This window comes from Coenobita brevimanus, chromosome 59 (genome assembly GCF_032717465.1).
Source record: "Coenobita brevimanus isolate Jiangsu-jjx chromosome 59, ASM3271746v2, whole genome shotgun sequence".
Classification (NCBI taxonomy): domain Eukaryota; kingdom Metazoa; phylum Arthropoda; class Malacostraca; order Decapoda; family Coenobitidae; genus Coenobita; species Coenobita brevimanus.
In genome coordinates this window covers 30,610,099-30,625,429 of record NC_137012.1, presented here as the reverse complement: position 1 = coordinate 30,625,429, position 15,331 = coordinate 30,610,099, and the positions used below count along the sequence as shown (strand labels likewise).

The window sequence follows — 15,331 nt, the reverse complement described above, 5'->3', positions numbered from 1 at the left end:
ATTCCCCAGCCATTTCTAGCAGTCATTAACTTTCCAGAAGGAATAACATCTCAACAAAATGAAGAATGAAACGAAATGCGGAAGAAAGGGGCGTTGGGTTAGGCCAGAGGCCATTTGTTTCTGTTATAAAACCCATTTATTCCCTTTGTATTAGGGACAACCATCAAATCCTTCCCACAAAATAAAGTTAACTATTTCCCAAACAATTTCCAACAACCTTTAGTCTTCGAGAACGAAAAATAACGGGAAAAATAATGTCTGAAACAGAATGCGGAAGGCAGCCTAGTCGGGTCAGCTCGGAAGCCCTTTTGTGAGCTTCTGAGAGTCAGTAACCGACTAGTATTCTACTGGTCTACAACTCTATAGTTTGTCTGGCAGCAATGTGCTCCAAGATTTATACTTAATTCTTAAGTTTTGGTTTTTAATGAACCATCACAATACATTATAACCAAAAACTTTGAGTGCAGCCTTTACAGTATAAAAACATTCATTTTGTGGAAATAAGCCATCGCTATAAGCGTCTGGCCAACCTAATTGGCCACCCCAAATTTCTGAAGGAAACCCCATGGCCACCCTGAACAGTCCTCCCTTGGCCACTCCATATTTAGGTTGGCCTCCCCTTGGCCATCCCACTTGTAAAATTCTAGCTGCCCTCCTGAGGACGAAAATCTCAGCCAAGTTACTGTAAAAGAAATTTAATGGAAATTTGTGGTGCATTATGAATTTTAAAATTTTACAAGTGGAACCTTTAAATTACCGCGATCTGACGTAACAAAAGGTGACCTCCAGCCTGTTCGCAACAAGAACTAAATTGGACTTTGAAGTGTTAAGTGACGGTTGCATGTCGTGTGTGGGAAAAGTGGGTTTGTATTCGGAGGGGGATTGGAGGCTTCGTAGCACCTCTTCCTTAGCGACTTATTTTGGATACTACACTTCAACAATCTCTTACAGATTACATATTTCGCTTTAATATCGACGTGGTTTTACATCTACAACTTCCAAAAAGATAATGAAGTGTTATAAGTAGAATACATCGTCAAAGAGGAAATGTTACCATGAAACTCAATGCCACTTATAATATGGCTCTCTGACTTGTCAAAAACCGAATGCCTGCCTGACTGCCTCGTGTGGTCGATGTATGTTGAAGACCGTATTGTAGGTGGCATAGGAGACCATGGCATCTCTTGTCTTGCGATTTATGCGCAATATTACACCTTGGCACAGTCTCTTGATGTTATTTATATCGTTTTAATATCGACATCAGTAACATACAATAGATATTGAGGTGTACCGTGTAGAATAAACAGCTAGGGAGGAGGTGCGACGAAGCCTCCTTTCCGACCTAGATTTATGACACTTAATCCGTCACTATTTTCACTTTAACCTGGCCTAAAACACATTTCCTCACCTTGGACGTTGAACTGTAGGCTAACAGCAGAGTAACACTAGAATATGATGTTAGTCACAAAGATGTGCTGTTGAAAGTATGTAGCACCGTAGCTTTGTCTTTTTTTCTGCCATTAACCTACGTGAAATAAGCTGAAATTAGAATCGAGGAATGACTGGGGCAATTTGAGGTGAAAAGAGTATCAACTGTTCCTTGTACTCAGTGAATGACGTATCCTAGTAATGGGAAATGTGAATGGCGGAAGACTGGAATTGGAAATCTGCCTTAATAGCATCCATATAGGCATTTATTCTAAGCCCTCTTTCTTCTACGCAGTGACTGAAGAATCTAAGAATCTCCCAGTAAGGGACTGTGACTAAAGGAAGACTGGAATCAATGGCTGCTTCTCCATTACCGAGCTGGAGCATTTTATTATAACTGATTCACTCTTCAAGGTAAGTAAAAACAGTTATTTACCTTAGTGCATTCAGAGTGGCTTTGGATATCTCGTAGTAGCTCTCCCTTAACGACTTATTTTGCTCATTACTTCAGTATCTTCTTGTATGTTACTGATGCAAATACTTTAAGCCAAGATTAGTACGATAGTATATAACATGCACGGATTTGGGGAAGGGGGGATGGCCTATGGAACATACATCCTTTCCTCCGTATTTACGGCAGACCAGTGATTACTTATAATAAAGAACAATGTTGTTTACTGAAATATATGCATTAAATATCTTATTGTATTTGTATGATTAAATCAAGTAAAATTATAGCACATTTTTATTTTTTACTGTTCTAATTCATTGTTTTCTACAAATCAAGCCCCCCCCCCCTTTCTCCTTTCTTCAAAGATCGGATCCTGCCCTGAATATCATACAAGAGAATAATAAGGTTCAGAGAGCGGGTTTTACTGCCGGATGCCCTTCCTGACGCCAACTCTAACCATTTATCCGGGTTTAGAACGGACACAGAGTTGGGCCCTGGAGGCTTAAGTTGCCCTCATCCTGCAGTCCACCATCTTCCTTCTGGGCGATAGGGAATCAGCTGATGGGTGCTTGTATAACCAGGCAGTTGAGCCGCCTGGTTATATCGGTGCCACCACGTGACGGCATCCCTCCCCAGCACCGGAGGGGTTAGGAAGGAAACCATATAACATATAGGGGAGAGAATGTTAATAATATTTATGTTTCTTCACCCGACATTTCTCTGTCCGTCTGTCTGTCTGTCTGTTTGTCTGTGTCTGTCTGTCTGTCTGTCTGTCTGTCTCTCTCTCTCTCTCTCTCTCTCTCTCTCTCTCTCTCTCTCTCTCTCTCTCTCTCTCTCTCTCTCTCTCTCTCTTCAGGTGACTCTACACTGAATGGTAAGCCAAACAGTTTCCTGTATTCCAGGAAATTATTTACTACGTTGGGTCGTAAGCATATAACCAAATGACGCCTGGAGGTTTAGTGGGTTAAGGTGCTCTAACCGGGTGGGGACTGTAAGGGCTCTATCTCAGGGGTGTTTGGGGTTTATTGCTCGCGTAACACCGCTCAGGGAAAAGTAAGGATGGTCATCTTTGCCTAAAATGTCAGGATTGAATAGCCTTGCCCCGGGCCCTATGCTCCTGTGTATATGGAGGGAAATGGACTTAATAATGGTGATGATGAAGACTTATCTTTACCTCGTACTTTGATCTAAAAATACCAACCTTCTTGACTGTTGAGTTCTAACAGTAATTTAACACTAGTATATACTGCCAATCACAAAGAGGTGCCATGGAAAGGCTGTGGAGCTGTCGTATTGCTGCAACTGAGTTACTTGAAACAGGCTGCGGAAGGAAGAAGATCTGGGTCAAATGAAAATGAAAGAATAGGGCTGCATTAATGTGGCCATTCAGTATTATAGTTGGGAATTTCCGCCAGTCTGATTGGCGCTGAAAGTGACTGCCGTATTCTAAGTGTCATAGAAGGCTTCGTTCCATCTCTTCCTTAGTGATTTATTATGGTTATTAATTCTTAACACTCCCGTATATGCTATTTACATCGACTTAATATCGACGCAGTTTCATCAATAACATACAAGAGAAGGTCGAAGATTAATATGCAGAATAAATCGCTATAGAAGTGTTATGAAATTCCTGAGCCACACAGAATACTATCCCAAACTGATAAGGAGATTCACTGGTGGATCCAGGCCAGGGGGAGGGGGTAGGGGTTCGAGCCCCCCAGTTTTCACCTGTCAGCTATTAAGGCACTTATATCCTGTCCATTTTAACTAGGCGTAAAATTTCTCTCTCTCCATCTTCAATGCTGAGCAGTAACAGTAACACTAGAATATGTGGCTAGTTACAAAGTAGTATTAATAAAAGGATGTAGAGCTGTTGCATTGTAATTTTTCTGTCATTGTCACTGAGCTACGTGAAATAAGCTGCAAAAGGACGAAAGTCTCCGCCTATACGAGTAGTTCATTCATTTAAAACTGGATGAGATTTTCTTTTTGCAGCTTACATCCCATGGCTCAGTGGCAGACTAAAACAATGCTATGGCTCCGTATCCTTTCCACCGCATTTTTTCGTGACTAGTACCAAATTCTGGTGCTAGTCTCGTATTATAGCTCGGTACTCAGTATGGAGAGATACGCCTATACTCATTTTACACTAACTTGGCCTAAAATTGCCTTATCTCCATCTTGAATGCTGAGTTGTAACAGTCGATGAACGCTAGAATACGATGTTGATCACAAAGAAGTGTTTTGAAAAGGATGTAGAGCCGCAGCGTTGTCTTTTCTGCCATTGAGCTATGTGAAATAAGCTGTAAAGGGACGAAAATCTATGCCAGGTTAAGATGAAAGAAGTATAGTTAATGTGAATATAGTTCAAGCGAATAAGCTCTAGTAGTTATATAGGCTCCATTCTAAGAGGTGACGGGGTTTTTCGATTACATAATGCCACCACGGGAAGTTGGCTGATCATATACCTACCGTAAGGGATAACCACAAACGATTCACCTCCATATCATCCTGTCTACCACCATCTGGCTGTTATCTCTCTAAGCCACACTTTTCTCTCCCATATACCTCTCCACCCCACTCCTCCACATCATAGTTAGTAGTCCCTTCCCCTTCCCTCCCTCCACCCCACTTATTCACTCTCCTTGTCAGTCTCATGTTCCACCTTCCCTACATGGCTAAATCATCTCGGATAAGTTTTATCCTGTTCACGAAGCGTTCCATGTTTGGGCTGAACAGTAAACTGCTAAAATGCATATATACATTTTCGTTATCTTTGTGGTGCTGTAAAGGGGTTCCTTCATGTGGTTGCACTAGTCCAACCGGGCAGCTTCATCGTCTGGTTTTACAAATGTCCCTCAACTCCCTCTCTGTCCCTGAAAGAAGGATGGTGGACTGAATGAGAAGGGCAACTTCAGCCTGGAGTTCACTGGGTTCACGTTTTAGATGAACCAGAGTCTATAACCATTACTACTACTACTACTACCACTACTACTACTACTACTGTTATTCCTATAAATTATGAATGCATGATTGCCGTTGAAGGTTATCCAGGGAAAATTTTTGACTCCTTCCCTCCCCCTCCCAACCTTCTCTTCTTGGCAAATGATAGATCCGCCCCCATGGTTTATGTGAGAGAACTGTTCCGACCGTGAGAGGGTTAATTGTGCCAGTATTAACCCCCTCAGGCTCCCATGACTCACTCCCAGCTGAATAAAATCGTCTGACACTATCTGTAATAGAATGCCAGAGCTGACGACGATTAGGAGGTTAAAACATTTTACCCTATTAACTCTTTCATAGTCAGGACAACGGGTTCTGTTCTAGCAACCGCAAGATGATTAGAAAAAAAAATAGTTATTTTTGTAAAAGTACGAGTGAATATTAGAAGCCTGAGAGTTTTAATCCTGTCACCATTCAGCCCTCGACAACTCCAGAATGCTGTGCCATCTAACGCCAGACTATCAATTCGAACTGGAGCCTGAATGCTTATATGTAGCGTACTGTACCTGTATATTACTTATGACTTTCAGAGGTGTGAATACGAGTACATAAATAGTTTTGGCGAGAAGCCTTGTGTGTGTGTGTGTGTGTGTGTGTGTGTGTGTGTGTGTGTGTGTGTGTGTGTGTGTTTGTGTGTGTGTGTGCTCAAAAACTGTACGCGTATGTGTACCAGCGTGATTGCAGAAAATTTTTACGTCTGTGTGTGTGTGTGTGTGTGTGTGTGTGAGAGAGAGAGAGAGAGACTTTCGCTGTTATTGCTGTACACGGGTATATTATTCAGTTTAGCTGCCCTCCTCGTATAACATTCAGCGGTTATGAAATCTGAGAGGGAGAAGAGGAGGGTGGGGGAGGGACCGTACACTTATCGTACATTTGTTGTAATGCGACAAACATCGCCAACTCCTTTCATCTGTTGATTGTCAAATGCAGCCAGACTGGAGGATTAATATAACTATACTTCAATCATTTCTATTCGAGACAGATTTTCGTTATTTTGCATCCTTTTATCCGCAGGTCAGTGGCAGAAAAATACGATATTAGGGTTCAGTATCCTTTCCACAGAACCCCTCATGACCACCTTCTTTGTACCCTAACGTGACCCGGATTTTCGTCTCTTTTGCAGGGTATTTCACATAGTTTTGTGGTACGGCTCTACATCCTTTACATAGCACTTCTTCGTGACTGGCACTGTATTCTGGTGTCAATCCCTTGTTACAAATCAGCATACAAGATGGAGAAATTGCATTTTTAGGCCATATTTTGGTATTAATCTCGTTACAGCTCAACACTGAAGATGGAGAGATGGCAATTTTAATCCTATACTCTGTTCACCTCGACTAGGAGTAAAATCGCAGTATCTCCGTATTTCAGGCTAAGTTGTAGAATATAGTGTTAGCCACGAAGAATTTTGGAAAGGATGCAGATTTGACATCATCTTTTTCTACCGCTGAGCTGCGTGTAATTAGCTACAGGAGGAGGAAAATTTGGGTCAGCTTAAGGTGAAAGAACGATAGGAATCTATTTAAGCTAACGCCATATTATATCGTTGAGTATGAAGAACTAGCAGCCAGCAGGCTATAACTTATGGAAGTCAAAGGATAAGAATTTTTATGGTTTGCGCAAAGTGTAATTTATTATGTGGTAGGCTGAAACGCCCTGCAAGGGTTTGGTAGATGTCTGTGGGCGTTGTGCCTTGAAAGAAAAGAAAGTGATGGTTGCTGAGAGAGAGAGAGAGAGAGAGAGAGAGAGAGACTCCCAGTGTGATCATGTGGTGAATGGAGAAAAACTTGAATCAGTGAGAGTTCAAGTACCTGGGTGTAGTGATAGAGAAGTGAGATATGTGTGCAAAGGAAGTAGAAAGTAGAGTGGCACAGGGTAGGAAAATGGCTTTTGCTATGATGGGCTTGATATGAAGCAGAAGTCTACGTGTGACTGATGCTAGAGGCTTGCACGAGGGAGGTTTAGTGTCTACTCTAACATACAGGTGTGAGATTACCCTGTGACATGTCAGCCAAATATGGGGGAGAGGGGAGTGCATAGCCCTCCACGCCCACGATCATCCGTGCCCCCCCCCTCTCTCTCTCTCTCTCTCTCGTACACACACACACACACACACACACACACACACACACACACACACACACACACACACAGAAAACGCTTTGAATTTCGTCCTGGCTCTCTTCTCTCCTTTGCATCTCCGCCTGTCTTTATTTCTGCCTCTGTTTTCAGTCAATCAGTCAATCTATACACATTTTTCAGTCGATCGATCAATCAATCAATCATTCAATCTACGTATCTGTTAATCTGTATGAATGTATGTATGTATGTATGTAAGAATGTATGTATGTATGTATGTAAGAATGTATGTATGTATGTATGTAAGAATGTATGTATGTATGTATGTAAGAATGTATGTATGTATGTATGTAAGAATGTATGTATGTATGTATGTATCAGTCTGTCTTTCTGTCTATCGCCAGAAGCAGTAATACCAGAAGAGGTGGCTACTAACGTATCACTTCCATGTCACCCTATCCTCCGCCACCAAGGTGCCCTCTTTCCATTTCAAACACCTCTCAGTCATATAATTCTCCACCTTTTCCCTCCATCTCATCCTCGGTGGCATCTCCCTTCCTCTCTCTCCCTTCCACCTCACTCACATACACTCTCCTAGTCACTGTCTCATTCTTCATTCTCTTCATATGTCCAAATTATCTCAAAGTACTCCAGTACTCTTATTTCTTTAACTTGGCCTAAAATTACTATCTCTCCATCTTGAATACTCAGTTGTAATAATAGATTACCACTAGCATATGGTGCTAGCCACGAAAATGTTTTATGGAAAGGATGTGGAACCGTAGTACTGTCATTTTCTGCCTCTTAACTACGTGAAATCACCTACAAAAGGATGAAAATCTGAGCCAAATTAAAGAAATTATTATAACTTTCCCTGACTCTGTCTCTGTCTGTCTCTCTCTCTCTCTCTCTCTCTCTCTCTCTCTCTCTCTCTCTCTCTCTCTCTCTCTCTCTCTCTCTCTCTCTCTCTCTCTCTCTCTCTCTCTCTCTCTCTCTCTCTCTCTCTCTCTCTCTCTCTATTGTATAGTTATCCCTGCCTATCTCTATCTATCTAATCCATCTATCTATTTATCTATCTATCTATCTAATCCATCTATCTATCTATCTATCTATCTGTCTAATCCATCTATCTATCTATCTGTCTCAGCTATTCCTAACCTATCTCTTTCTTTCAGGCCCGCCAACATGTTTCCCGTTGCTCTCAGCGTGCACCTAGGTTTTCATTACTCTCCCTCTCTCCCTGTCTCTCTCCCCTTCTCGGTCTTTCTCTTCCTCCTTTAGCTCCGTTTTCCTCTCTCAGCTTTAAAAATTTTTCTTCTTTCTTACAAGCCCATAAACATGTCATACGAAGGTCACAGCAAGCCCCCAGACTTCTGTTCCTTTCCTGACCCCGGAGAACGATTCATTCTTTTTAAAAAAATCTTAGGCACATGAGCGTTTCTATCTCTACAGTATATCTACCTCTTATCGTAGGGCTAAATTATCCTCTTTTCTCTCTTACAGGCCTGCCAACATGTCTTACGAAGGTCTCAGCAAGCACCTAGATTTCCGTTCCTTGCCTGACCCTGGGGAACGATTCAGTCTTCAGAAAGTTTTAGCCACAGGAACCTATGGCGAGGTGCATCTGGCCACCGATAAGGAAAATGGTGAGTCATTACTCTTTTCTGTTTACTCTTTCTGGTGTGAGGTCTTAGGAGGCCCCACCCAAACTCCCTTCATAAAATAGAAAGCCGATAGTATATTTTCTATTATTCTGTCTTTTCAGTTCCTTTCAACCTGATGCCATTTTTTAGTTCTTTTCCCAATGACATTTCCTTTTACCGATGGCATCAGTTCTTATATTACTATCTATCTATCTATCTATTGCAAGACGCCTCAATCCCGTTTGGGATGACCATGGTTGTTCAATCTGTTCATTGATGGGGTAATAAAAGAGGTACAAGGTAGGGCAGTGGATGTTGGAGTGGCCCTGGTGAGAGAGGGTAGTGCTTGGAAACTCCCTGTACTGTTGTTTGCAGATGATACTGTTTTGTTAAGTGAAGACGAAGGGGAGCTGCAAGGCTTGGTGGATGAGTTTGGGAGAGTGTGTAAGAAACGGAATCTAAAGGTCAATGTAGGGAAGAGTAAAGTTATGGTCTTCGAGAGAAGTGAAGTCAATGACTGTACAGTGAGGTTGAATGAGGAGGAAATGGAGAATGTGAGTTCGTTTAAGTACTTGGGTAGTGTGATGAGTAAGGATGGAAGTTTGGAGGATGAAGTGCTTGAAAGGGTATAACAAGGAAAAAAAAGTTGCTGGTTCCTTGAAAGCAGTTATAAGAAACAGGGAAGTACGCATGGAAGTGAAAAAGTTACTACATGACAGTATTGTGATACCAAGTCTAACGTATGGAAGTGAATCTTGGACCTTGCTGGAGGGACTCAAGTCAAGAGTGAGAGCAGTGGAACTGAGTTATTTGAGAGGAGCAGGTGGAGTCACATGGAGAGACAGACTAACAAATGAAGAGATGAAGGAGCGTTGTGGTGTGGCTGTGGTTGTGATAGGACGCGTTGGGAGAAACGCATTGAAGTGGTTTGGCCATGTGGAGAGGATGGAGAGCGAGAGGCTGACGAGGAGAGTGTATGTGAGCGAGGTGGAAGGGGAGAGAGGGAGAGGGAGGCCAAGGATGAGATGGAGCGAAGGATTGGAGAGGTATATGAGGGAGGGGGTTGTAAGCTGGGAGCAGGGCAGTGAAATGGCAGGGGACAGGGCGACGTGGAGGCCATTTGTCTGTGGCCACCCTGTATGGGATCAAGGCTCTGGCAATAGATAGATTATTATTATTATCCGAACACAGCATCCACAGATTCGGATGCAGAGTGTCAACAAATACATTTAAAGTTCATCTCAGTGTCACTTCCTTCTTTTACTTATTTCCAAAATGGAAAGGCGGTTTTTATTATTAATAACAAGTTTTAGTGACTTAAGGGAGTTAGTTGAAGGCTTCTGATAGAATTATAAAGCTCAAAAGAGGTTATTACAGATTATTGGTGATGAATTTAAATGCCGGTAAATTTAAAGAGCTCGGCTGTAAACACATGGATGCTGTCGTGCTGTATACATCACTCTCTCTCTCTCTCTGCATGTGTGTGTGGGTACCGTAGCAGTAGTAGTAGTCAATATCCATTCTATGGATATTGGTAGTAGTAGCATCCCAGGGTTCGACTGGACGTGAAACTCGTGGAGTGTAGGGTGTAGGTTCACTTTTCCTGCAGCCTAGCATCCACCTCTCAGGGGATAGGGAGGGAGTAGGGGCATATATGAATAACTAGGCAGCTCCACTGACCTGTTATGTTGTATATTCGCATCTTACTCCATCACGGTGTGTGTGTGTGTGTGTGTGTGTGTGTTTAGGATTGACTATACAGGGTGTCTTAGATACTGCACCTGTTTTGGTGCTGGAGAGGGACACCTTCACTTAGTGGCACCAATATAACCAGTAGGCTCTGCTGCCTGGTCATTCTCAGTTTGCCCCCAGTACCCCAAAAGGAGGATGGACTATAGGAAAATGGTAAAGTCAGCCTGCAGTCTACAGTATTAGGGTTGCAGCTATTACTACTACAACCTTCTGTATTGCATCTTGTAGTACACTGGTTAGAATGTCACAGGTGGAGTGACAGCCATGCACACATTTGATCCCCCCCAAGGTGAATGGCGGCATATTCCCTGTAATGCTATCAAGGGAAGTAAGTTGGTCCTTCACCCTTAAAGACTACTGTAGTGTAGCTTTGTGCCCCTACATCTTGAAGGGAGTAGAATGGGGTTAGCTGTTGCTGTTTTATGTGTTGTGGGAAGGGCTCTGTATGCTGGAGTGAAGAGCATAAGATGATAGAAAACTGAAATAGAATAATGATGATGATGATGATGATGATGGTGCTTCCTTATCAGTATTCTTCTGTCTACCTGTCTGTGTGGTTAGCTTCTGCCAGTCTATCTAGTCTGTCTTTCTGGATATCATTTTTAAAATCTATCTAGCGGTCTCTTGCAGGAGACAAAAAAGTAGTGGTTAAATCATCAGAAACATTAAAGAGACTTTGGCAGAGATTAAAGGGGTTGCTGCTGATGATGGTTGTGGTGCTGGGAAAGTCAAATAAAATGATGACCTTTTTTTTCTTCATTAATATTATTTTTCTGCTTATTTGTCTGTCAACAGCAAGACATCCATATCCCAAAGAGGGTTGTCACTAGCAAATTGCCTCCATATCAACGTGTCTTCTGCCATCAGGCTGCCCTTTCTCTAACTCACAACCCCTCCTCTCATAAACCTCTCCACCCCATCCCTCCATCTCATCTTTGGTTTCTCCCTCCCCCTCCCCACCTCACTCACATACATCTTCCCAGTGAATCTCATATTTTCCATTCTCTCCACACAGCTTTTTCCCTATTAATACCAGGTATTTATCTTTCAGGAGACAGAAGAGTGGCAATCAAAATCATTGAGAACATCAAGGAGAATCTGGAAGAGATTGAGGAAGAACACCGAGTCTTATCCGAGCTCAGCATGCATGAAAATTTCCCACAGTTCACTGGAACCTTCTTGAAGAAATTTGGCAACCCAGATGAACATCAGATATGGTTTGTTATGGAGGTATGTCTATGTGTTGTGTTCCAGTAGTTTCTCATCGAACATGCTTTCCCCTAATGTACATTTCACTATATTCCTGTTAATTTAGATGGGATCAGATTTCACATAACACTCCATTGTTCATTCTTATGCAGACAGAATGTGATGTAAAGGGTCAGTGTTGATACAGTTCACTCTGGATTTACCAGGTATTTCAATATACACATTTCTTTAAATTGCTTATGGGCTGTACGTAACATTCAATTCATACAGATACACTGATTACAATCTTTTGTATCATTTGAAACAATGTACATGTACTGTACAGGGTGTCCACATAGCCTGCTGGGTTTACAGAACTTTATTGCATGTAAATGCCTCTGCATATTCAGTTCTGGCTTTTCCATGCTAAAGAGCTACTCTTAAAGTTTTTTTTTTTTCCCAAAGATTAATTTATATTATGATGCTACATCTCAGCCTTTGTTATGGTGCTGGAGAAGGATGCCTTCATATGGTGACACTGATATAGCCAGGCAGCTCTGCTGCCCAGTTATGCAAATATCCCTGAACTAATCTCCTTATTCCATAGAAGAGGAATTGCAGACTGTTGGAGAAGGGTAACTTCAGCCACCAGTCCACTGACTTCATGTTTCAGATAAACCTGTGACCACAATTATTACTACTAATATGTTAAGCCATTTACACACAGTGAATTTTTATTAGCCTAGCAGGATTTTGTAGTCAACTAGTATGCCAAACATTTATGTACAGTATTATTTATAGTTGATGAGTTTGTACCAGTAGCTTGTTAGTTTTCCCTCTTTTTTTTTTTTTCTTTCTTTCTTTTCTAGGCCCCTACCTCACCTCATCCTTTGGCAGGAAAAGGAAGGTGGGATGATGATTATAATTATAATGATTTGCTGACTTTCAGCTACTAATATTTCATATATTATACATGAAAAGTGGTAATATTTTGAAGCACATCAGTACAGACTACCCAGTCCACACATTCAGTTTCCAAAACCTCCATTTTTCCCCAAAAAAATTTCATTCAGTTGACGGGTGTTGATATCATACCAGCATGTCCTCACACAATCAGTACTTATTTGAAGACAAAGTTCTTTACATGTATAAGAGCAGATGATCAATAACTAATGCAAGGTACTACATTGTATTACTGTTCGTAGTACTCTAGACTAGTTATTACATGATTTTTCACATAGTTATCATTGCGGTATGATTCCACTTCCAATATACAGGTATTCCATTTGCCATAAAATCTATTTAACCAAACACTTTGGATTTGAAAGTTTTTGCAGTATATCACCATTTGTTTTCATTATTTTATTAGCCAGGTATTATTAATGTTCCAGTACATGACACATGGGACTGTAGCAGACTTTGCAAAGGCGTACAAGAAGAACGATGAGAGGATGCCAGAGGATCTTATTGCCTATATTCTCAGAGAAATTTGTAAAGTAAGTAAACACTACATTATTATTATTTTTTTTTTCAGCCTTCTTAAGGTAACTGTAATTATGGTGTTTTCTGTCCACTTTAACATAGCCAGAAATTGCCGTCTCTCCGTCATGAATATTGCAATAAGAGATGAACACTAGAATATGAAGTTAGTCTTTAAAAAGTGCTTTGGATGGATCTAGAGCCATAGAATTGTCTTTTTGTACCACTGAGCTATGTACTGTAAAATAAACTGCAAAAGAATGAAAACTTGAGCCAAAATAAATGGAACTAACCAAACCAGTAGCTATGGTAATTGTCATAGCTTCAGGCTCTTCTGATTGTGAATGATGTTGTTGCTGCTGCTGCTGCTGCTGCTGCTGATGATGATGATGATGATGATGTTCTCTGTTCTACCCCATGTTTGTTCTTGCTCACAGGCTGTTCAGGATCTCCACCAAGCTCATGTGATGTACCGAGATGTAAAGGGCATGAACGTTCTTATTACGGAAGAAGGCAAGATCAAGATGGTTGACTTTGGTGAGTCTCGGCTATGTATTATTAGTGGCTTTAGAAATTTCTTAGCACATCTTCCAAGGCCCAATACACCTTAGCCTTAAAACAGTGGACACGTTTGTGATTCTTTCTCCCTATAAGCCTTTCTTTGTTTTCTGTACTGGAAGAGGCTGGTGACTGTTGCCTTAAATGTCAGGATTGAGTAGCCGAGTCATGATTCCCAACACTCCTGTTTATATGGGGCACATTGGGATTGGACAGTGGATGGATGGATGGATGGTACTGTAAAATGTGCAGAGCATAGTAAAAAACTCTACATTCATCTGCAAATAGACACCTAAAACACCTCTGTTGCTTCTGTCGTTATGCTGTGGTGACTTTCAGCTCCTTATTTTTTTGTGGTTATACATCATGTACTTCCCAAGGAACACTGGCACTGGCCCTCTGTACAGGGCTTTCATTGGAGCTTGTAGCACATTGTGACTGGTTGATCTTCATGATGTCAACCACTGACCCATTTGCTACATCAAATAATAACAGTTTTGGAGACAAGAGGGTGTCTGAACTCCAGCAGAGGCAGGGCAAAGTAGCCTTACTCTTCTGTGGCCCAGGCAAGAGGGAATGGAATGACAAGAGAGCCCCTGTATACAGTATGACAGAGTTAAAGGAAATTGGAAAAACGGGAGATTCCAATAGAGTAAAGTAGAGTTCTCTCTATTAATCTATCTATAGCCTGACACCATAATCCCAAAAGGGCTGGCCATTTGTCTTTGAGTCAGTGATTTTACAGGTAGGGGCGCTAACCCTCCACCAACCCTCTTGTTGACACAGGTTATATGATTACCACCCATCTTTGTAATTGGTTTCCTGGCTTACAGGAAACCCATAGGCGTGTCACTCAATGTAAAGCCACCTGAAATGGAAAGAAGAGTAATAAAAAGTGACAGGAAAGATGGCAGAAATAGGAAGAGTGGAGGGCAGACACAGAAAAAGAATGATAAATGTGAAGGAAGATGTAGGCAGCACTACATCGTTCCATTGGCGATCTTCTCACCTACCTTTCAGACTCCTGGTCATCCTCCTTTAGGGACTTTGGTGAAAGCTTTGCCATTGCACTTGACATCTCAAAGGCTTTCGATCGAGTCTGGCATAAATCTTTAATTTCCAAACTGCCTTCTTACTGTTTCTATCCTTCTATCTGTGCCTTCATCGCTAGCGTCCTTTCTTGTCATTCTATAGCCGTTGTTGTAGATGGCCATCGTTCTTCTCCTAGATCTGTCAACAGTGGTGTTCCTCAGGGCTCTGTCCTATCACCAACTCTCTTCCTTTTATTCATCAATGACCTTCTAAGTTGTACATCTAACCCTATGCACTCATACGCTGATGACTCCACCCTTCATTTTTCCATTCGGTTCCAGCAACGCCCATCTCAGCAGTTACTTCAACAAACAAGGGATGAGACTATGGCACACCTAATGTCTGACTTGGCTCGTATCTCTGACCAGGGTGAAAATAATCTGGTTGTTTTTAATGCATCTAAGCCTCAGTTCTTACACCTATCAACCCGACATAATCTTCCACAGGTATCCCCACTAATATTTAATAATATTCAGCTTAATCCTGCATCATCCTTGAACATGCTTCGGGTTTCATTTACTCGGGACTTATCTCAGGAAGATCATATTACATGTCTTGTAAAATCTGCTTCCAAGAGATTAGGTGTGCTAGGCCAACTCCATTCCTTCTTTACCCCTGCAAAATTGTTGACTCTATACAGGGGTTTTATCTGCCCCTG

The 15,331-nt window shown here is 41.6% G+C and overlaps 1 protein-coding gene across 2 annotated transcripts in view; it reads left to right on the top strand.

Moving 5' to 3' along the window:
* The first annotated feature begins 342 nt into the window (after positions 1 to 342).
* Positions 343 to 15,331, top strand: part of LOC145402894 (neither inactivation nor afterpotential protein C-like) — a 44,559-nt gene continuing 29,570 nt past the window's right edge. For both annotated transcript variants that reach the window (XM_080274802.1, XM_080274801.1), the window contains exons 1-6: positions 343 to 365; positions 1,724 to 1,842; positions 8,465 to 8,607; positions 11,408 to 11,586; positions 12,936 to 13,040; positions 13,461 to 13,560. In XM_080274802.1, coding sequence (XP_080130928.1) covers positions 8,475 to 8,607; positions 11,408 to 11,586; positions 12,936 to 13,040; positions 13,461 to 13,560 — 517 coding nt within the window. In that variant the 5' untranslated portion in view covers positions 343 to 365; positions 1,724 to 1,842; positions 8,465 to 8,474. The remainder of the gene's footprint in view (positions 366 to 1,723; positions 1,843 to 8,464; positions 8,608 to 11,407; positions 11,587 to 12,935; positions 13,041 to 13,460; positions 13,561 to 15,331) is intronic.